Source organism: Erpetoichthys calabaricus, chromosome 15 (assembly GCF_900747795.2).
Source record: "Erpetoichthys calabaricus chromosome 15, fErpCal1.3, whole genome shotgun sequence".
Taxonomy (NCBI): domain Eukaryota; kingdom Metazoa; phylum Chordata; class Cladistia; order Polypteriformes; family Polypteridae; genus Erpetoichthys; species Erpetoichthys calabaricus.
The window spans coordinates 14,809,495-14,833,707 of NC_041408.2; the positions used below are offsets into that span (position 1 = coordinate 14,809,495).

Below are 24,213 nucleotides of genomic sequence, written 5' to 3' on the forward strand. Positions count from 1 at the left end.
TCTATCTATCTATCTATCTATCTATCTATCTATCTATCTATCTATCTATCTATCTATCTATCTATCTATCTATCTATCTATCTATCTATCTATCTATCTATCTATCTATCTATCTATCTATCTATCTATCTATCTATCTATCTATCTATCATACCAGAAGTTGAGCTCATTGGCAAACTGACTAGTACAGCGGTGACAAATCAGCAAGATAAAGAATAACAGTGTCTCAAAGTAAAAAGATAACAAAGTTGTGCATAAGTATTATTTACAGTAATTGGTTAGAAGGAATAATTGGTAGGTATTCTCACTGTTCATGATTGAAAAGAGAATAATTGATTGTGTGCCAAGGGGACTCATTTATTTCAGTTTAGCCTCTTAGATACTTGAAATGATGCATGGATAACTGTGTGATGAAAATTAGTAATTAAAGCAAAGCTGGCTAAGGATAATAGAATGCAGCTGTGAGTTGCCTGCTAAGACAACATAATGCTGTATGCTACTCAGCACTTCTTCATGCTAGGAGAAGTAGCAAAGTCTTTCTTGCCAAGATCAATGGACCCCCTACTTTGAGTGTACAGATATCTACTGTACAGTAACAAGAACATTGTGCAGGAAGATGGACATATATTTATTTGACTTCAGCTTAAGTGTTTTAAATAGAGTAAATAATTATAATTTCCAAAAATTAAGTTTAATATTGTAGATTTTGACGTGTGATATTATAATCCTAAATTGGCCTCTCAATTGATTCCTGTTTTCATGCATGTATGACATTTTTTCAATTACTAGGAATAGAATAAGAACAATTTAGGTGTATGGGCACATAAACTGTATGAAAATAAAATTTTCAAACTTGAACTTTTAATTAAACAATATATGCAATTGGAACTGTGTGAGCAAATACTGAGTAGCCTGCCAGCGATTAGGACACCAGAGTAAGCCGACAGCAATTGGAAAGCCTGGACCTTTTTTCTTTATTTTGACAGAGCCTTAAGCTTTTAAACTATGAACTCTAGATCCCATTTTAAAACAAACTCTTATGTATGTTTTATTTTATTGATTGATTTTAAACTCAGTATTTTACTGACTTGAACCTCCTATCTTTTAGGCCATTATTTTAAAATCCTACAATAACAGATTGTTACAAATACTTTTTGTAATGTATTAGACCTGGGGCAATTAGGATCAAAAGTGGCAAATCAGCCTGAGACAAACACGTATTGATTATTGTTGGTGATCGTTGCCGATTCTACAAAAAGTTAGACCTTTAAGTTTGGGATGAGTGCTGAACAGCGCCAGGAGAGCAAAAAAGGGAACAAAAGAAAGGAGAACCCAAAGAAAATGGCAAGACCTCTGCAGACTGAGCAACAATCTGATGCAGTTCTGCATCTAGACAAGAAAAGACTCATCTCCAATCTCCTGTATTTTTGACAAAAGTATTTTTAATAAGACTTTTTTTAAAACAAATCTCTCTATTTTAATAAAAAAATCTTGGGTCGAGACGTGATTTTCTTGGAGACACTTTAACGTCCCGCGAAACAAGCGACTGAGACAAAAGGACAGCTGCTGTACAGGCTTTTAAATGTTTGATGCGCTGCACGACATGCAGATCACGCAGCTTGGCACAAGCAGCAGCAGCAAGCCAGTTGATCGAGCATAGAGGAGGTAAAAAAAAAAATGTATTTGTTTCCCATTGTATCACCGTTTAACAAGGGGTTTCAGAGGAGCGACTGCATCTCCTTAGTGTGCGTTCAGCCCCCCTTTTCACAACACAAGAGGATGAGACGTGAAGTGACTGGCGCATAACGCACCCCGGGGGTGTTGGGGGAGTAACTCATTCACTACAGCTTTATTACTGGCAAATATCAAGAAATAAAAAATGAATGAAATGAAAATAACAATCTCTTCATATTGTATATCTGGTTAACCAAACCCAGGGGTGGGCGAGCAGGGAGCGGAGTCCCCTATTTTCCTAAACATTTAAAACTCTTTTTAGATATACAGGATTTCCTATTTTTGCTCCCATTGGTTTTACCATGTTTTTTACTTAATTTTACTTTATAATAATACTGATTTTACATTGTTTGAGTGGGTCAAAGTGTATTGTTAGGACACCTGGTGTAGGTGAATGACATATTTGCACAATAATTAGTGTCTGAGAATCGACATCTTCAATAGAAAGCAGCGAGGTGAGCAGGCTCATGGTTTGGTGACTGACACAGACGTAGCTTAACTGTTTGGTCTGCTTGTGCTATGCTAGTAAGTTTCTTGCTTTAAGCAACTACATTAAAGCAAAGCAAATTTCCTCAACAGCACATAAGGAAATTCTTTCTTTCATGTTCTGAACCCTGCGGTGGGTTGGCACCCTGCCCAGGATTGGTACCTGCCTTGTGCTCTGTGTTGGCTGGGATTGCCTCCAGCAGACCCCCATGACCCTGTGTTCGGATTCAGCGGGGTGGAAAATGGATGGATGGATGTTCTGAACCTGCTTTTCCTACTACCGGGTTGCACAGAGCTATACCCTATCATGGTCTAAAGTTGAAAATCTCTCCATCCACTTGTGTTTCTGAGTGCACGATTTCAAGGACATGGCTGCATGAAACTGCAGTTTATTTTAACTGTAACAAATGCAAACTAATCAGAAGCTACCATATCAAAATATTAAGTATTTCACTCAAACCTGTATGCAGTCCAGGTTTACATGCATCTACCAAATCTTGATGCAACCATTTGATCCCAATGACTTAAGAAATTCTAAGACTGACATCAGTTATGCCCTAATTTCGTAACAAAAAGATATTATAGCATTGTCTATTATAGATTATATAAAAAAAAAATTTAGTATTCACTGCACAAAAATGCAAACTGCAACTTGCTATTTATAACTTTAGATAAAATGCAAGAAATCCAAAAGACTTCGCCTTAGATTTAGGTCAGCCATTGAGGTTGTAAGATTAAGGCGCTAAGTTGTGCCTGACACGACACAGATTGACACAGAGGCACGTGTAAAACAAATAAACTGTTCATTTTTCTTCAGTTGGAGGGCATGTCTTCCCCATAATCCCTCTAGCCACAACACAGTCCCAAGCACAGTCCACAAGTAACACCAAACACTCTTCTTCTCTCTTCCACCACCACTCTTCCTCAGCAAGCTTTGTCCTCCTTCCACCCGACTCTGGCTGCTGAGTGGTAGTCGCTGGCTCCCTTTTATTGGGTACCCGGAAGTGATCCAGGTGGTTGATTGCCGACATCCGGCTGAACGTCCGGGTAAGGCGAAACCAGTGCCCAAAAGGGGCCAGCAGCTGCTGTTGCAGCACCCCCTGGCAGCGCCTGTGGAACCCCACAGACTTGCGCAGAACTCCAACCCCCATGAAGCCCTGGGGGAGTCAGAGGCACCACTGCAACTCAGGGAGGCTGCCATCTAGCATACAGGGGGAGATACTGGGTTTCCCACCCTTGTCCCCCTGGTATATATGGTGCAGGGGCATCCTGGCCAGATATGGTTCCCCAGCCATCCATCACAAGGTTCATAATTGACACTGTTTAGCACAACAAGAGAGAATAGTGTGAATTTCTTATACTTTCTGGGTTAGGGTGGTCACACTCTATCACAACAACAATACACTGCACAATGCATATCCATCCATCCATCCATTGTCTCCCGCTTATCCGAGGTCGGGTCGCGGGGGCAGCAGCTTGAGCAGAGATGCCCAGACTTCCCTCTCCCCGGCCACTTCTTCTAGCTCTTCCGGGAGAATCCCAAGGCGTTCCCAGGCCAGTCGAGAGACATAGTCCCTCCAACGTGTCCTGGGTCTTCCCTGGGGCCTCCTCCCGGTTGGACGTGCCTGGAACACCTCACCAGGGAGGCGTCCAGGAGGCATCCTGATCAGATGCCCAAGCCACCTCATCTGACTCCTCTCGATGCGGAGGAGCAGCGGCTCTACTCTGAGCCCCTCCCGGATGACTGAGCTTCTCACCCTATCTTTAAGGGAAAGCCCAGACACCCTGCGGAGGAAACTCATTTCAGCCGCTTGTATTCGCGATCTCGTTCTTTCGGTCACTACCCATAGTTCATGACCATAGGTGAGGGTAGGAACATAGATCGACTGGTAAATTGAGAGCTTCGCCTTGCGGCTCAGCTCCTTTTTCACCACGACAGACCGATGCAGCGCCCACATTACTGCGGATGCCGCACCGATCCGCCTGTCGATCTCACGCTCCATTCTTCCCTCACTCGTGAACAAGATCCCGAGATACTTGAACTCCTCCACTTGAGGCAGGATCTCGCTACCAACCCTGAGAGGGCACTCCACCCTTTTCCGGCTGAGGACCATGGTCTCGGATTTGGAGGTGCTGATTCTCATCCCAGCCGCTTCACACTCAGCTGCGAACCGATCCAGAGAGAGCTGAAGATCACGGCCTGATGAAGCAAATAGGACAACATCATCTGCAAAAAGCAGTGACCCAATCCTGAGCCCACCAAACCGGACCCCCTCAACGCCCTGGCTGCGCCTAGAAATTCTGTCCATAAAAGTTATGAACAGAATCGGTGACAAAGGGCAGCCCTGGCGGAGTCCAACTCTCACTGGAAACGGGTTCGACTTACTGCCGGCAATGCGGACCAAGCTCTGGCACCGATCGTACAGGGACCGAACAGCCCTTATCAGGGGGGCCGGTACCCCATACTCTCGGAGTACCCCCCACAGGATTCCCCGAGGGACACGGTCGAATGCCTTTTCCAAGTCCACAAAACACATGTAGACTGGTTGGGCAAACTCCCATGCACCCTCCAGGACCCTGCTAAGGGTATAGAGCTGGTCCACTGTTCCGCGACCAGGACGAAAACCACACTGTTCCTCCTGAATCCGAGGCTCGACTATCCGATGGACCCTCCTCTCCAGGACCCCTGAATAGACTTTTCCAGGGAGGCTGAGGAGTGTGATCCCTCTGTAGTTGGAACACACCCTCCGATCCCCCTTCTTAAAGAGGGGGATCACCACCCCGGTCTGCCAATCCAGAGGCACTGTCCCTGATGTCCATGCGATGTTGCAGAGGCGTGTCAGCCAAGACAGTCCTACAACATCCAGAGCCTTGAGGAACTCCGGGCGTATCTCATCCACCCCCGGGGCCCTGCCACCAAGGAGTTTTTTGACCACCTCGGTGACCTCAGTCCCAGAGATGGGGGAGCCCACCTCTGAGTCCCCAGGCTCTGCTTCCTCATTGGAAGGCATGTTAATGGGATTGAGGAGGTCTTCGAAGTACTCCCCCCACCGACCCACAACGTCCCGAGTCGAGGTCAGCAGCGCACCATCCCCACCATATACAGTGTTGACACTGCACTGCTTCCCCTTCCTGAGACGCCGGATGGTGGACCAGAATCTCCTCGAAGCCGTCCGAAATTGTTCTCCATGGCCTCCCCAAACTCCTCCCAAAATATACAACTTCAAAATATACATTTTGAAACAAATCTGTCCTGCAATATAACATTTCAGTATCATCTTTACTACTCTTCAACTGTCTATATTAAAAAGCTTCTCCCAGTTTATCCCTTTAATACTTTGCTGCCTATGCTCAAAAATTTGGTCTATTACAGTTAAACATAACAGTTTTAGCTTTTGCATATGGACTCTGCCAAACATTGCGTAATGTATTATATTATGACCACTAGATTCTAATGGTCCAATCACCTCTACCCCTGAATTCTATACTGATAACTACAAAGTATTAAACGTAACAGACATTCCCTTGCATTGGTGTTTTAGTATACTGTATTAAAAAACAGTCACTTATTCCTGCTCTCATATTAAACTACAGGGTGGCACTTGAAAAACCAAACCATCTCCGATTCCAATGTCAATGCACGTTTCTTAGCCCGTACACAAAACGAAAGGTATACAATACAAAAATCTGTACTTACTGGTTAGAGGAGGTGCTGGAAATGATTTCCTTGTGCGTCAATACACTTTTCTGCACACCGCACCACATTGTCATAGACGCGACGCAGCTCAACCACTTCAATTTTTCCAGTTTCACTCCGAATATTGTCCTTCACTTTCTCTAATGTCTTTGGTTTATTGCCATACACTTTTCCCTTCAGATTGCCCCACAGGTAAAAGTCACAAGTGGATAGGTCCGGTGATCTTGGTGGCCACAAACCTTTGTTGACAATTCGTTCCTCCGTGAAGACGTTGTGAATTCGAGAAAGTGATTCGCAAGAAGTGTGACATATTGCTCCCACCAGCAGCTCAGAAACGGTTTGGTTTATTGTGCGCCACACTTTATTTATAAGGTTTAATCCAACCATCCATCCATTATCCAACCCACTATATCCTAACTATAGGGTCACGGGGGTCTGCTGGAGCCAATCCCAGCCAACACAGGGTGCAAGGCAGGAACAAATCCCCGGGCAGGGTGCAAGCCCATATAAGGTTTAATATTTGGTTAATTAAAGAACCCAATGACAGTAACATTTACCTCTAAAAATTGCTTATTTAATATTATTAAAAACTAGCTGTGCAAGCTCGTGCTGTAAAAAGCCTGGGCTCCTAAAAACCATGGATTCTGGAACTTCAATCAATCAATCAATCAATCAATCAATCAAACCGGTTGTGCATTAGCGGTTAAGCGAGGTTCACTTTTGTTGGCGGTTTCATTTTGCCGACGTGCTCGCCTCCGTTGTCTATCAGCGGCTAAGCGATTTTCTCTCTCCTCAGATGTTTTATTTTGCTGATGTGCTCACCTCACTTGTGTATTAGCATTTAAGTGAGTTTGTCTTTTCTCTGCGGTTTCACTTTGGCGATAGGGTCGCTTTTTGTGAGCTTCCTGCTGTAGCCTCGCACTTCCGGGCCAGACAGACAGACGCACACACTTCCACGTGTAGACGTTTCTATATAAGATATGTGCACAGAAACTACTGCCTGCAGTGAAGAGTTGACTATAATACACACCCAATATAAGGCCTCTATTCTTTGTTCTCTCTAATCAAATCTAGACATCTTCACTAAGATGTGGCTCATCATCCTATTGGAGAAGACTAGCATTCAAATTCTGTTCAAACACCCTACCTTATCACTTTTGCCTATCTTTACTATAAACTATATACCCATCTAAGTTATATTCATCCCCATCTCTAGTATTTAGCCAGGTTTCTGTTATTAGTATAAAATCATAATTATGTGCAGCTACTAACTCCAACTCACTTGTTTTATTTCTGATACATCTAGCATTAAATCAAGCAATTTTAATTAATCACTCACTTTACTTTGGCTTTTTAAGCTTGGGAAAAAAATTCTAAATTACCTTAAGTACAAGTTTTTACACTAGTGTTCATCCCATCATGCGAAATTATAAATCTGGCCTGTCTCCCATTCCCTAGTTTGCACAATCCTCTATTCACCTAATCATAAGTCACCCCAACATCGAGTGATGTTTAACCTGTTAGGATGAAACAGCTCCCATGCATTCTATTTCTCCTTTACATAAATAGTAACTTCCTAACCTTTTCAATTTTTCCTGTGTTTCCTAAATAATGTATGCCCATTTATGTTACATTCATTCCCATTCCTCTGACTTAGACAGGTTTCAGTTATTGCTATAATATCATAATTATGCACAGTGACATATAACAAAAACCAAGATGTTTTATTCTTCACACATCTAACATTAGAGCAAGCAACTTTTAATGATTATTCATTTTCATTTGGCTTTTTAACTGTGGGCTACACATTTGACGATTATTCTTTATATATGTGTTAATACCATTGTCCATTTCATCATGTGACATTAAAAGCCTAGCCTGTAGTAAACAACCTGTTAATAGTGAACAGGAAACACTCGGCTCTTACACAGGAGCCAACATAAAAACGCTCATATCTAAAATACTGTAGAGATTAATGTTTAAATTCTAGTTGTCTGTAAAGATCCCCAGATTCTGATAACATGACATACTGTATACAGATTTTTCTTCTGTGACTGCGGTACAACATTTTTAGACAATTTCAAGCTAAAAGAAATACCTGTACCATGTTTTTGATTAAATAATTTACTATAATAAAAATAGACATATCAACTTCCTATAAAAACACATCTCATAGTCATTAAGTAACTAAAGTAATGTATTATACCTTGCAATTTCTTAAGGACAGCTACTTCCATCTTGAGAACCTGTTTTGGTTGCTGGGCCGACTCCACCTTCAGTGCCACATTCTCCCTTGTTAGCAAATCCAAGGCTTCATAGATCTCTCCAAAACCTCCTCCTCCTATTTTCTTCAGCTGAATAGAAAGAACATTTTTCTCAGGAAATAGTCAAGTAAATAATAGCAACTTCACCTTTAAATCAAAACTTTAAATATTTTACCATACATTCAGTTTAATGTAGGATAAATGTCTGAATACTATATAGAACAAAAATTGTAAACTGATTAAATCTACTCTATATATATAAATTCCTAAGCCTAAAAGAGCAATGATTTTGTGCAACGATTTTATGTGACGTTTTTATGTCACTTTTTTGTCATGCTTTAAATTGGGCTTATTTCAAAACCTACATATATATGTTTGGTATCATTCTTTTCAGAATTTATCAAATTTCAATGTGATGTCGTTAGATTTTCAGATTCTTATTCTGTTTTTAAATTATAAACTAAAAAAATATCAATAACTCACATCCCGCAAGACGAGACTTTGTGCCAAGAGATTTAACCACGCCCGGGGCCGGAAATAAAAGACAAAGAGTAGGACAGCTGCTGTACAGGCTTTTAAATGTTCCAAGCGCCGCGCGAGATGCAGATTACGTGGCACGGCAGTAAGCCAGCAGCTGATCGAGCAAAGAGGAGGTTAAAAAAAAAAAACAAAACTGTATTTGTTTCCCATTGTATCACCGTTTAAGAAGGGATTTCAAAGGGGCAACCACATCTCCGTGGGGAGCGTTCAGCCCCCCTCTTCACAATGCGAGTGGCAGAGACGCAACGTGGCTGGCATGTAGCGCAGGCCAGGGGGGTTGGCGAGCAAAGCGAGCAGGGGGGCAAACCCCCTAGTAAACCTATATAATGAACTTTTTACAAAATAAATAAGACATTTATATACAAATAAAGCCTGAATATACAGTTATATGAAAAAGTTTGGGAACCCCTCTTAACTCTTTGGATTTTTGTTTCTCATTGGCTGAACTTTCAAAGTAGCAACTTCCTTTTAATATATGACATGCCTTATGGAAACAGTAGTATTCCAGCATGACATTATGTTTATTGGATTAACAGAAAATATGCAATATGCATCATAACAAAATTAGACAGATGCATAAATTTGGGCACCCCAACAGAGATATTACATCAATACTTAGTTGAGCCTCCTTTTGCTAATCTAACAGCCTCTAGACACTGTCCTCCTATGATGAGCCTTTGATGAGTGTCTGGATTCTGGATGGAGGTATTTTTGACCATTCTTCATACAAAATCTCTCCAGTTCAGTTAAATTTGATGACTGCCTAGCATGGACAGCCTGTTTCAAATCATCCCATAGATTTTCGATGATATTCAAGTCAGGGGACTGTGACGGCCATTCCAGAACATTGTACTTCTCCCTCTGCATGAATGCCTTTATAGATTTCGAACTGTGTTTTGGGTCATTGTCTTGCTGGAATATCCAACCCCTGCGTAACTTCAACTTTGTGACTGATGCTTGAACATTATCCTGAAGAATTTGTTGCTATTGGGTTGAATTCATCCGACCCTCGACTTTAACAAGGGCCCCAGTCCCTGAACTAGCCACACAGCCCCACAGCATGATGGAACCTCCACCAAATTTGACAGCAGGTAGCAGGTGTTTTTCTTGGAATGTGGTGTTCTTCTTCTGCCATGCAAAGCGTTTTTTGTTCTGACCAAATAACTCAATTTTTGTCTCCTGAGTCCTAAGCACTTTGTTCCAAAATGAATCTGGCTTGTCTAAATGAGTATTTGCATACAACAAGTGACTCTGTTTGTGACGTGAGTGCAGAAAGGGCTTCTTTCTCATCACCCTGCCATACAGATGTTCTTTGTTCAAATCGTGCTGAATTGTAGAACGATGTACAGACACACCATCCGCAGCACGATGTTCTTGCAGGTCCTTGGAGGTGATCTGTGGGTTGTCTGTCACCATTCTCACAATCCTGCCCATATGCCACTTCTGTATTTTTCTTGGTCTGCCAGACCTGCTGGGTTTAACAGCAACTGTGCCTGTGGCCTTCCATTTCCTGATTACATTCCTTACAGTTGAAACTGACAGTTTAAACCTCTGAGATAGCTTTTTGTAGCCTTCCCCTAAACCAGGAGACTGAACAATCTTTGTTTCAGATCTTTTGAGAGTTGCTTTGAGGATCCCATGCTGTCACTCTTCAGAGGAGAGTCAAAGGGAAGGAAGCACAACTTGCAATTGACCACCTTAAATACCTTTATATCTCATGACTTGACACACCTGTCTGTGAAGTTCAAGGCTTAACGAGCTCATCCAACCAATTTGGTGTTGTAAGTAATCAGCATTGAGCAGTGACAGGCATTCAAATCAGCACAATGACAAGGGGACCAAAATTTTTGCACAGGCAGTTTTTCACATTTGATTTTTCATACAACTAAACACTGCTTCACTAAAAATCTTTGTTCGGAAAACACCCTGATGTTCCTAGGAAATGAAAGACATACCACTGTTATCTTTTTTGTTGAAAGGAGAGTCAATTATTATGCAGGCTGAGAGGGGTTCCCAAACTTTTTCATATGGCTGTAACTGACACTTTCAAAAATTGAATTTATATATGCACCTCTGTAATAATCATCCATATGTGATCTCAACAAGTAACTTCCATTGTGGGGTCAGGAGGAGATAGAGGATATTCCCATACTCAGTTATACCAGGTAGATTCATATCAGCAAATTAAATTAACATGCATGTCTTGGGGGTTTGAGGGGAAACCTGGAGAAATGCCAGCTAGTACTGGTTGTAAAGCCCTAATAGAAGTATACTGGGCTTTGAATAAAGGTCCCTGGAGGTTTAAGGTAACAGCAGTAACAACTGCACCACCATAACTGCTTACCTGCATTACACAAATGACTTAAGAACTTCTTACAGAAAATCTGAAGTTTCTTAAATACATATTTAGAGAAATGTGCTTTATTTTCCAGCGTACTGTGCATAGCACTAGGGGTCTTGTATGATTTAACTAGAGTAACACTTGTTTAATCATTTGCCTATAGAATTTATAATAAAAAAAAAAAAACAAGAAATTATAATTAAAAATAAAAATAATAGAGGGATTGGATTGTACATGTATTATTCCATACTATAACATTTCCTAAGCCTGCTTAATCCTGAAACAGGGCTGTTGGGGGCTAGCCTATCCCATCAAGCATGCTAGTCCAGGGCCAATTTAGTGCCACCCAACCTGTCTGTGTTTGGACTGAGAAACTCACACAGACATGGGGAGAACATGCAAACTCCACCCAGGGAGGACATGGGTCTACGATAACATATATAAAATGTTTACTTAAGATTCTTCCTAAGATATCCCACAGTTTTATTTTCCAATTTGTATACCTCATTAAGCCTATATGATTTACAGTTGCAGTGAGGACACTTTAAGCTACTCCTATTGTTGAATAATGCAGCTAAAAATAATGAGAAATAAGGTGAATATAACGGGAAAAATGGAAAAGTCTATTTTTTAGTAATCTGTACTTTGTTTCATTTATCAATATACAGTTTTTCTGTTCATTGCTAGTTGTTTCTAGTTGTTGAAGGCTTATAATTATCTGTGGGTAAACAGTAGACTGGATTGAGTGGAAAGCAGACATGCTGTACAAAAAGGCCCAGGGCGGCTCCCATGTCTTTAAAGAGGCACTGAGCCTTTAATGGCTGAGGATGTTCTGTCAGTCCATAGATTCTATACTGCTATCCTACGTTGTGGTCTGATACTGGAGGAACACCAGCTCAGTGTCCCTAAATAAACTGATTAGGAAGGCAAACTGTATTACAGGACTGACCTTCGATTCACTAGAGACAGTAGCTGAAAACTGGATGATAGCAAAATGAAATACCAACTCAGGCCATCACGACTAACACTGGACAATATTTCAATTCACCATTGCCCTCAATTCACTGGCTTATTCCAAGACAGTGCGAGTGCTACCTGAGATATCAGGCTTTATAACAGTTCAGCCCATTTTACCAATCTTCACATTTTGCCAGTTATAACTGAGACAATGACATAGGGACAATAATTCTCTGGGACACCAGACATTAAATGGACACTTCTGCTGTTGTTTAAATATTTCTTGATGTTAAACACGTATGCAACAGCATATATCATGTTATGTACTGTTTTGGACTATGACTACATTTTCTATGTTGCTGCTGGACCACATGATTTTCCCTTTGGGATCAATAAAGTACTATCTATTTATACAATTACAGTCTAAATGTTACATACAAGTATGTGATCCAGCTGCAGTATACTGATTTGTAACAAATTTATGGTCTCCATATTTTATACACACTGTGACAAGGAATGTGAGAAAAATAAACTTGCAGAATAAATATTTTGAGATTTTTTTTTCTTTGTTATTTACCGCAGTCAACAGTTAACACTATAGTTAACCTACTAATGGAAATATTTATTAAGGTAATCTAAATTAAAATAGCCTTTCACATGCCACATCAGTATAATTACTCTAGGGTGATATTTAATCACTGTTTATTAATAATGTCACAAGCAAAACTGCTCCAATAACAAAAAAATGAACCCAAAGACATCAGCAGAATCTAAGCTGTAAGTTAAAAGAAAAAACAGAAATACACTTTTACATAAACTATGTCTCCAACAAACTACAATGTCACATGAGGCTATAGATCTGCAGCAAAGGTATTTGCCTGCAAATCATGACTTTACCAGATCAATTGTCAACACTAAATCAGTTTGTCAAATATAATACAGCATAACTGCCACAAACATTGTGCAATACAAACACTATAGCTTTCATAAATTAGATTTAGTGTCTGCATGTCTGTTCTGTGCATTTCAAACATACTGCACACATACAATATGTGTCAAATACACCTGAATAACAAAACAAATAAGAATTTAAAGTCTACACACACCTTAGAGTATTAACTGTAATGTATACTGCGTATATTACTGTAAAAGGATATTACCATACAATATGTTACTGTATTGTCCTGCGGTGGGTTGGCACCCTGCCCAGGATTGTTTCCTGCCTTGTGCCCTGTGTTGGCTGGGATTGGCTCCAGCAGACCCCCGTGACCCTGTAGTTAGGATTCAGCGGGTTGGGAAATGGATGGATGGATGGATGTTACTGTATTCTGCCTATTAACACAGCACAGCCATTAGTACTAGTGCCTCAAAGTCCTCGGAGAGTGAGCCCTGCATGTGTTTTTCTTTGAAGTCTCCAGTTTTCCACACACCCAAAACATATGCAGGTTGGGCTGACTGTTACTACTACAAACTGGCTCTGTATTAATGTACAGGAGTGTGTGAGCGTGGACTTATAAACACATGAGCTGTATAACAGACATGTGCAGGTTTTGTTTTCAGCCTGGAGAGGATTTGGCGTCACACAACATTAAATTTAATTAGAGTGTTTACAAAATGGATAGATTAAAGAAATGTACTACTATATTTAAAAGGCAGAGTTAAATTGATCTGGCATGAAACACATCATTAACAAACAATAATTCGAGTAATAGTAAACCTTTAACAAGGTGACCTAAAGTCATTTCTTTAATTAAGTGAAAAGAAAGCAACACCTGGTATTTCAGTATTTAATGGACTATCTTAATTATCGTGAGCAAGAGCGGCATTTGGGGGTGGCAAGTGGGACGATCTCCTCAGGCCCCGCACCTAAGGGGGCCCCGCTTTTGAGGTCCGCATGTCCCATTCCAGTGGATTTGTCAAGTTATAGTCTCCAGTGTGTGTGTATATATATATTTGCAGCTGGAGATCCACAAAGGGAGAAAATGAATCATGTATCATGAAGCAGTTTTTATTCCTGAGCTTTCAGCCCCTACCAGGGGCCTTCATCAGAGGATAATGCTTAGACTTACAAGAATCAAAGGCAATATATAGCAAAAATTACGTAGTGCTTGGGGGCAGGTGGGGGGGCTTATTGGTTGTAAAGATTTGATTTATTATGAATATGTTCTTCTTAAGTTTGCATATGCTGGATTTATGTCCAAATGTCTGTTGATGACCCCTGGTAGGGGCTGAAAGCTCAGGAATAAAAACTACTTTATGATACGTGATTCATTTTCTCCCTTTGTGGATCTCCAGCTGCAAATATGCAAACCGTATCACAGACCTTCTCTTCCACATATATATAGTCACGCAGGAGCGCATGGGGAGCAGCTTAAGGACCCAACGTGCACCGCGACAAGTCGTGCCAGGGTACGACGGTGGGGTACTAAACTCTCTCTTTTTATTTTCTCAGAAAGAACGAAGCACTGCCGCCATAATCTCGTCCAGATGACTAAAAGAACTGCAGCACTTCCGGGTCCCTTTCTACCCTCTGGTCCCCGTTTGATGACGTCAGTTACTCATCCATCACCACGCTTTCCCAGCATTCCACTGTTTAACTTCCGGTCCGACCCTATAAGTTGTCCGTCTACCCACCCTTATGTGTTTGATGATTTTGGTTTGAAATTATTGACCATAATTTACAGCATATGGGACTAAAAACCCCACACCTTTATGCTTGTGATTTGTATTTCTTACAATATATATATATATATATATATATATATATAGAGAGAGAGAGAGAGAGAGAGAGAGAGATAGAGAGAGAGAGAGAGAGAGAGAGAGAGAGACTGGGGGGGCAAGCCCCCGTGGTGCCTTTGGCGCCCAACCCCCAGTTACGGCCAGAATATTACTAAAATCTGTAAATGTACAAAAGAAAAATTATTATTTGTTGGAGTGAAGATTATTAAATTCTATAAATGTGTAAAAGAAAAATTAATTATTGTTTAACGGAGTAAAAATCATGAAATGAGAATAAAATATTTACTATTTACCAATTGGAGTACTCCGGTTAAACAAGTGAAAGGCAACCTTTTTCGAGTTGCGGCGCACTAAGTCCAAAAATTTTCTTTCGCGGCGCACCTGAGGGACTGCCCATAAATAAAGTCGTGACGACACAATCGCCAATAAAAACAGTTAATTTTACAAGTTTGAAAGACATTTTATTAATAAAGGAATCAAAGGATAAATCTTAAATTTAATTAATGTGAACGTTGAGATTGTTTTTCAGCACATATGAGATTGATGCGAGGATCAATTTTCGAAAGACAGATGCGCATTTCCTTGTCGATCATTTGAAGTCTCTCGTGTTTCTTAGACTTCATTTCCGTAATCTGTACAGTGAGCGAGATCTTCTAACAACGAGACTTTTTAAGTCTCACGAGATGTGTTTTTGATACCGCTGGTGTTGATATTATGATGAATGGTGAACAGCGAAAATTTTAACTTGCATTCAAAATAAATACACTTGTTTATTCAACAATCTGATTAACCGTTATCTGTTTTTCCAACATAAAATATATATTTTTTAAACATCTTTTTAATCAACCAAAAGTTCAAAAACACTAGCAATTTTAAATATTTTACAAATGTTTCCGTGGCGCCCCTAGAAAATTCCACGGCGCACCGGTTGCCCGACAGTGGGTTAAACTGAGGTCCACTATGCTCGATGAGTATTTAAAAGAGATTAAATAAACAATCCATTCATTTTAACTGACATTCTTATAGATAAAAAAACTTGACTCATTTAAATAACAGGAAAAATCACGTGAAAACTAAAGTGGTATGCAACGGGTTATCATAACTCGACCTTCAGCTAACTAAATTACCTAAATACAAATATTGGTGTTATGAATAGATCATTTTCTTAATAGTTTGTTCCTGTGAAAGAAAGTTTACTCGATCAAAAATTATGTAATTTATTGAATTAAATTATTAAAATAAATTATTGAAATAATAATGATTTATTGAAATTAAAAACCACGACTTTCTTGATTATAGTATATAATATAAATATAAAAACGTATAATAATAATTTAATATATATAATATAAAAACAGAATAAGAATCTGAAAATCTAACATCATCACATCGACAAATTGTGAAAAGAATTGATACCAAACATATATATGTAGGTTTTAAAATAAGCCCAATTTAAAGCGTGACAAAAAATGTCACACAAAAACACATAAAACCGTTGCACAAAATCGTTGCACTTTTAGACTTAGGATTATACGTATATTTATAGAGTAGATCTGAGATGTTTCTAAAAGGAACCCTTTTAAAATCTCTCTTCAAGATCAAATTTCGTACATGTATGTCTTTGAAAACATTTCATAGTCCGAATATTAATGCACAAAAACATGTATCGCTAATGATAACTGGCTGAGATGATATCTGTGTGAGTTATGACTATAACATCCTGCATATCGAGACTCAGAGTAGACTTGCAATTTGTGTGCTTTTCTAGTAGAGGCCCTGCTAATTTCCGCATGACACCGCACTGCATTTTGCACTGTCGTGGTATTGTCATAAATTATGAATTGGACTTTTTTAATAGGGGTAGCATGGTGGCACAGTGGTAGTGCTGCTGCCTCGCAGTTAGGAGACCCGGGTTTGCTTCCCAGGTCCTCCCTGCGTGGAGTTTGCATGTTCTCTCCGTGTCTGCGTGGGTTTCCTCCCACAGTCCAAAGACATGCAGGTTAGGTGGATTGGCGATCCTAAATTGTCCCTGGTGTGTGCTTGGTGTGTGTGTGTGGGCTGGCGCCCTGCCCGGGATTTGTTCCTGTTTTGCACCCTGTGCTGGTTGGGATTGGCTCCAGCAGACCCCCGTGACCCTGTGTTAGGATATAGCAGGTTGGATAATGACTGACTGACGACTGACTTTTTTAATAGATTACATCGTTATATTTTGATTAAGTCTGCGTGTTATCTTGCAAAAATTTAGCTGAATACTGTAATGAGAAAATCTGATGTATGTTAACATTATTTTTATTAAATTTGCACACAAATTTATAAAGTCCACACATACCAGTAACAGCATTTGACGTAACTGGCCCTGCATGGGGCTGGTCAGCCCTAGGCCCCGCACACCCCTAAGGCCTCCTCTGATTGCGAGTAATTTAATCCTGTTTTTTGTTTTATAGTAAGTTTTGTCCCTGTTATGTTTTAATTGCATTTTTTGTTTATTGGAACCATAATAACATCACGGTCACCAAAATACAGCCCGTCGTGTGATACAATCCTGTAACTGGAAATGGATTACTTTGGGTTCGATTTTGAAACACTCGCCTCATTTTGTTTGGATTGGGTTTGTTTTGTTGAATTCTTGTTTTTATCTAAAGTGAAATAACGTGTACTGGACTTCAGACTCTGTATAAGGACTTAGTGACAAAGCTCAATATGGCCTGAAAACTTCAATCCATAATGAAGCTCTTCTTATAGGCAAATTTGAAAACTATTGGCAATAATCTGCATTATGCATTATGTTAAACACCGCTAAGAAAAGAAATATATAAATGGCAAAAAAGGGAAGTATGAAAATATGTATCACTTACTTTATATGTAAAGATGCACAAGCAATGATTCCTTGATCATAAAGGTGAAAACACCTGGAACCAGGAGCACCATTATACATATTAGGGCCCAGGACTGAACTGTACTAATGGGCTCCACATAAGCCTTACAATGTTTTTCCAAAACTGTGACTAACAGAACATTATCAATGTGTATTTATGGCATTTCAATCCAAATGGAAAACATTGCTTATTGATATTTTTTTTACATTTAAAGCCAAATGCAAAAGATTAACAGCATATATTTTGCAACATTGCAAAACAAATACAACAAAATATACTTTTAACAACACTGCAAAACAAATATAGTAAATAACTGATCCAATCTAATTACATTAATTTCTACAGAATCCACCTCCAAGTTTTTGCAATTGCAAAATCATTAATAACACCCAAAAAATGCACTTAACATGGAGGCTCCCACTTGCTGGACAGGAGTGCTAGACTGTCAAGTCTTGGTACAATGTTGAATGTGAGTAATTTTTTTATCAGTTTCTCTGCCCTGGCCACAGTGACTTGTAACTTGTAAAAATATCTACGGCAATGTACACATGTGGATAAAATCTCTGTAGCTTCATTCTATATATGGCATTAAAAAGTCGTTGAGGTGTCCATTCATTTTTAAAAAAAGGCACAGTACTGTATGTCTTCATCAGATGATTTAGTTGACACTCAAAGGCTGTTGTCAAATCGCTGGGCATTCTTACTTATGTTGCCGTTACAAAACAATGAATTTGCGTACATTCTGTCCAGTGTTACCCATCAATCCAGTGCCCGGGAAAAATGTTCACATTCCCAACCCTCCCAGTTCAAACCATCCTTATCTTTCCTGAAACTACAGTAAAAGCGTCAAACTGGAACAAGCAGTTACTCTTTTTCTCCAAAGATGCACTGTACATTGTGAATTAGGGATGCTCCAAATCGATTGGCTGCCGATCCAAATCAGCTGATTTTCACTACAAAGACTCGATCGGTGATTGGTAAATTGGCTGATTACAAAAAAATTATCTTTTCAGCCCCTGCTTTTGTAGGCTTTACGGTAATTTAATTAGTCTTGTTGGCGTAACAGCAAAATGTCTTCTACTCATAAACTTGTTAAGCATGGAGTCTTATGTCTTCTAGATAAACAATTTATAAACATTTGATACATTTGCAGCTATTTTAAGATTTGTATTGTGTTTATTATTTGTTGTTGTGTGTCACACAGTATAAGTTTTGGTAAGAAACAAGTACTGCATTATTAAAACGGTAATCCATATTTATAATTTCACCTCAAGAATTAGGAATGTCTAGCTGATATGCTGAAGAAAAAAAAAAAACACACCTGTATAAATATAGTAAACTAGCCGTCCCCCCTGTGGCTCCACCCGCGTAGTAGTGAAACAGGACAAACTTTGAAAATCAACAAACAAACAGGTATCACTAGCAAAGCAGAAGCAAGTTCCGCTCCAAAACGTGGAAAGAGGTAGAGCGATTCGAACTGAGGCTGGCGCTCCCCACTCCTGACGTCACTCTTCCCCGTCCCCTCGGCCCGCAGCCTCTGCCCTGTCTCAGATTAGCGCAAATATATTGTTCCTGTAAACGAACTATGATTCTTAGCGCGATGAGAGAAGTTGCAAAATCAACTGGAATGTTCAAGTAAATTCTAGAAAACAACCCGATCTAAATCCGTTAAGAAGTTCTCTCGTGAAAAGCGGAGAGACGGACAGAGAGAGAGAGAGAGATATTGGGTTTTAAATATAGAGAGATGTGCACTTTAACAGTAAAAAAAGCTCTAGTGCAATTAACGATTGAAAATTATTAAAACCTATACTGTAAGTGCAAGTATATCTACATGTAAGCAATGCTTAGATGTCAATACCAATTCTTTGATTGTGTGAGTATATGATTTTTTTTTTTTGTTAGAGAAATGGTGTACACCTGTGGTCTATAGTTTAATTATAAAAATACACTTTAATATAATAAATAAATAAAGGAGTTCTGACACTTACTTGATTTGATTTTTGATTTGATATATGAGCTCCTCAACACAGCAGAAGGACATGTGCTTTTGTGTTATTTAACATCTAGTGCTTCTGACCTTATTAAGCCCTTGTAAAATTTTACTGTACAATTTAGTGCAAGATTTAGAGAAACAGAAATAACCTTGCAGCAAAGAACAATTTGTAGAACAGTAATTACCATTATCTCAATAGTTTAGTAATAATATTAAAATGTTCTGGAGCATGTAGAATGTGCCGCAGTCGTAACGTAAAAGTTAATTTAAGAGAGACAAATGAGGGCTGAGTAGCACAAACACCGTCCTCCATCCTGAGCAGTGGCCCTGACTAATCACCACTCACTGCTGCCATCACAAAAGACTTTCCTCACTCCAACTCTAGCACAGATTGTATCACTACTGGCTCCTTTGCTTCCTTATTACTTGCCAATGACAAACTGAAATTGACTTTTTTTTTGTTTGTCATAAGATGAGGAGTCAGAAAGCAGGGAAGAAATTATTGATACAATAAACTATTAAAGAGTTAGTGAGCGGCAAAAATAAAAATCCCACAAAAATTCTTAAAAATCTTTGTGGTCAACATTAACACCTGAAATTGGCCCTGTTTTATTATGTGCAGTGGTTGCTTATTCTTTTGAAGTAAACATCATATTAATATCATGTTTTGTTCTGGAGGTACTGAGATTAAAAGATGCAATGGTCCAGCGTAAATGGTAACTTTTAGTAAGGTTGTGTCAGTTCTTATTTTTATAAGAAAATCTAAAGTTTTATTAGTATATATTCTAAACTAGACTATACCGGAAACAAGTACATAGTTTTGTAGAATAATGTGTGGTTATTTCCCCATGATGCTAGCTAGTATATTTATATTATGCAAACAGAAGAATAAGTGCTATTACTTGAGTTATTTTACTCAGTCATAAAGTATTATTCTAACTATAACCACACAATATTCTATACTGAATATTACTAATTTTACTCTAAGGTGTATTAAGCACAGCTTTTATTTTTTTATAAAGTAAAGCTATGTAGAGGGGAACATGAATAAAAAATAATATGTCAACTACTCACCACTTTCCAGCGGTCCTTAACCATGCAATTAGCCGGCAGAATGTCCGCCTGCTCCCCAGCCCCATTCATGTTTGCTTCGTCCTGGATAGCGGGTGCTAGGCACTGCATCTGCCAGCCAGTGAAAACTCGGGCAGCTCCCAACTTAAATGAGCCATTTATCTGTAGTACATAAAAAAAAATAAAAGTCACACACGTATCAAACCCAGAGCATTCAGCTTGGTAATCATCAAATTTTGTTGCTGTATACTTTACTTACAGGCTACACTTCATAACCTTCAGGGAATATATAATGATAACAATAAGAGACAAACTTTTAAGATGCTGTAAATTTAAAAATATTTCCAGATAGAGATTTTTTTTTAATTTAAGAAGCAAAGAATACATAACAAAAGGTAAAGTCAGAGGCCAGCCATTGGAAGGAAAAACATAAAAGCACTGAATTGGAAAACATAGCCATAGCAATAAAAACAGATCTAGAATCTACACAATAGAAGCCGATTTCTGTCCGTCCAGCAACTACAATTCAGGTTGCTTCCAGGTCAAAGGAGTTTTGCTAGAATTAAAGAAAGGAGTTTACTTTCACTGCCTTTTTCCTATTGCTTCTGTATTTAGATTTAAATGCTAGAGCAATCAGCCAGCTTGTATGCATGAATATAAAACGCATTTTGCTTTGTAGGACAGGTAATCTGTTTTAAAACTATATTTAGCTATTAAATTTTTGTACTGAACAGATATCAATATTTGGTCTAGAAATCTTCTAAAAATCACTGATAGGAACAGCTCTAGAATCTTTTTATTCTTTACTACTAGGGTGTTGTACCGTGTTAGCCATTATGAATTTAGTGAGAAGTCAAGCAAAATGACACCTTTGATTGGCTTACTAAAAAGATTACAATATGCAAGCTTTCGAGGCAACTCAGGCCCCTTCTTTAGGCAAGATGTGATACAGAAACTGGAGTTCCCTGTGTTTATATACACACTAGGAAAAGAAACAACATTGGAAAACCTTTAAGTGAGACATCTTAAATGTAAAAAATTAATAGAGCTCTCCAGGCTAAGATTCATATAGCAAGAGAGGAGAACAATGTATAGTCAAGATCTTTGGATAAGATAACTGTCCATCAAAGTCTTTTGCAGTTTCTGATGAGACAGGTTGTCTGTGTCAGCCCGAGAGATGCAAACAATCCTCACATCTTGGACTGACACAGACATCCTGTCTCATCAGAAACTCATTGGAAACTGCAAAAGACTTTGTTGGACAGTTATCTTATCCAAAGATCTTAACAATACATTGCTCTCCTCTCTTGCTAAATGAATCTTAGCCCGGTGAGGTCTATTAATTTTTTACATTTAAGATGTCTCACTTCTGCGGTGGGCTGGTGCCCTGCCCAGGGTTTGTTTCCTGCCTTGTGCCCTGTGACCCTGTGGTTAGGATATAGCGGGTTGGATAATGGATGGATGGATGTCTCACTTAAAGTTTTTCCAATGTTGTTTCTTGTCCTAGAGTGTGTATATAAACACAGGGAACTCCAGTTTCTGTATTTCATCTTGCCTGAAGAAGGGGCCTGAGTTGCCTCGAATGCTTGCATATTGTAATCTTTTTAGTTAGCCAATAAAAGGGGTCATTTTGCTTGATTTCCCACTACATTCTTTACTATAAATCAGTGGATTATTGATAAACTAATTGCATGCATGAACAAAAATGAAGAAAGGTGTGCTATAACCCAAGCACAGATCTTGATGGATGTTTAAAGATCACTTATTTTATGATATCAACAGTGTATGAATGGCAACAATGAAAAAATCTGAACACCCAGGAGAATTTTCAAGGGTTACAATATTTACTGCACATGCATCTATTTTGTAAAAAAATACATAAATTAACATTTTATCATTAAGTCCAGGAAAAATAACTATTCTAAGAATTAGCTGTCATGTTGTCATTGTGTCTCCAAATTTCTATGTACTAGGCGAAAAAAAATAAAATGATTTCAAAATATTCATCTCAGGTCATGATTTTTTTTAGTAAAGTTGGAGGCTCTTGATCCTGGAAAAGCAGGTTTTCATTCTGGCCAATCTGACAAACACATAAAATATAAAATTGCACAGATAAATAACTCCTTCCTTTAAAGGGTTTCCTTGCTTATTCTGTACTGTTTTTTTTCTTTCCATGTCCATCTCCTGTGACTACGTTTAAATTGTAAGTTAGTTAAAATTGCTGAAAACTGGAATGTGAATGTTTTGTAAATGACATTTCCAACCTTTCACTCCATCAATTTTATTTGACTGTAAAGTGTGTAATTCTAATCTAGTCAGTGGGCACTGCAATATTAAACACAGGCACTGCAATTCATACCTTAAACGTATCTGCGATGTCAAAATGAGTTTATTAATAATCAGTAATGAAGTAGAGATTCAAACACGATGCATTAACTTTATGTAAATGTGGCATGTATATTTGAAATCTGAGAGCAGTGACAATACGAACGCCCAAGTCACTACTTGTGAAATTTCTCAGCGGAGCAGAGGCTAGCTAATTGCAATGACTAGTACATATTTTACATGTATTACTTTGCTTTCACACTTTACAGTGTATGTATGAAAAAAAAAAAACATTTTCTGATGCAGGAAAATGCAGTCAAGCTAAATACCAGTAGTGAGAGTAAAACATAACGAGCTGTTTGAATGCTCAGGAAATGTCACTCTGGTAAACAGTTAGCAAATGTAACGCTGTTGTTGAGTGAGGACTCAGGGTTAATTCTATTAGAGACAGAAGGTGGCAAAGTTCCATCATACCCCCGGAAGCCTGGGTTCAAATCCCTGCCTGATTATTACCTCTGTGACGTTTGCAAAAAAATAGATTATTTGAATTGATAAAAATGGTAGGAATTACAAAGATGGACCATCTGGTATTTGCACATGTATAGCACATTTTATTTAAAAAAATAAAATCAAGGGGTAAATCAATTGTATTTGAGTCATATCTTTAAATTCAAACTTGGCAAGTGTAGAACTGCTCTGTTCAGACTTATAACATTTCTTTAAGCTTGTCGTAAAGGAGCTTTCTGTCTGGATTGGTTCTTTCTTTATGTCTGTAAGGATACAAGAAATTAAGCTGTTGGGAAGTTTCTTTAATTTCTTCTTTGTTGCAGTCGCTCACTGTGTTTCAATTTATGACACAGGAAGCTGCACTCACAATTCTTTATCATTTTGATAATAAAAATGCAGCTTAAAAAAAAAAAAAGTGCAGCAATGATATATTTTATATATTCAACTGCGGCGGACGGCCAGGACCCATACCCGGCCGGGACGCCCCTTTGACACTAGGTCCGGGAAAGCAGCCATGGGATGCACACTACGTCCCCCGGAAAGTGTGGTGGCAGCCCTCCTGGGTTACATTGGGGCCACAGGCGTGGGACTTCAGGGCTCAGCCCTGTTGTTGCTCCGAGGCCACCACCGGGAGGAGCTGCACGGCTTAACAAGCCTGTGTGGGCTGGAATGCAGTCACACCT

The 24,213-nt window shown here is 39.0% G+C and overlaps 1 protein-coding gene across 1 annotated transcript in view; it reads right to left on the minus strand.

Annotated features, from left to right (window-relative positions):
- Nucleotides 1–24,213, minus strand: part of LOC114666065 (tau-tubulin kinase 1-like) — a 162,603-nt gene that overhangs the window by 117,139 nt on the left and 21,251 nt on the right. The window contains exons 3-4 of the mRNA XM_051919541.1: nt 20,702–20,860; nt 8,124–8,271 (exon numbers count right to left, since the gene is read on the minus strand). Coding sequence (XP_051775501.1) covers nt 8,124–8,271; nt 20,702–20,809 — 256 coding nt within the window. The 5' untranslated portion in view covers nt 20,810–20,860. The remainder of the gene's footprint in view (nt 1–8,123; nt 8,272–20,701; nt 20,861–24,213) is intronic.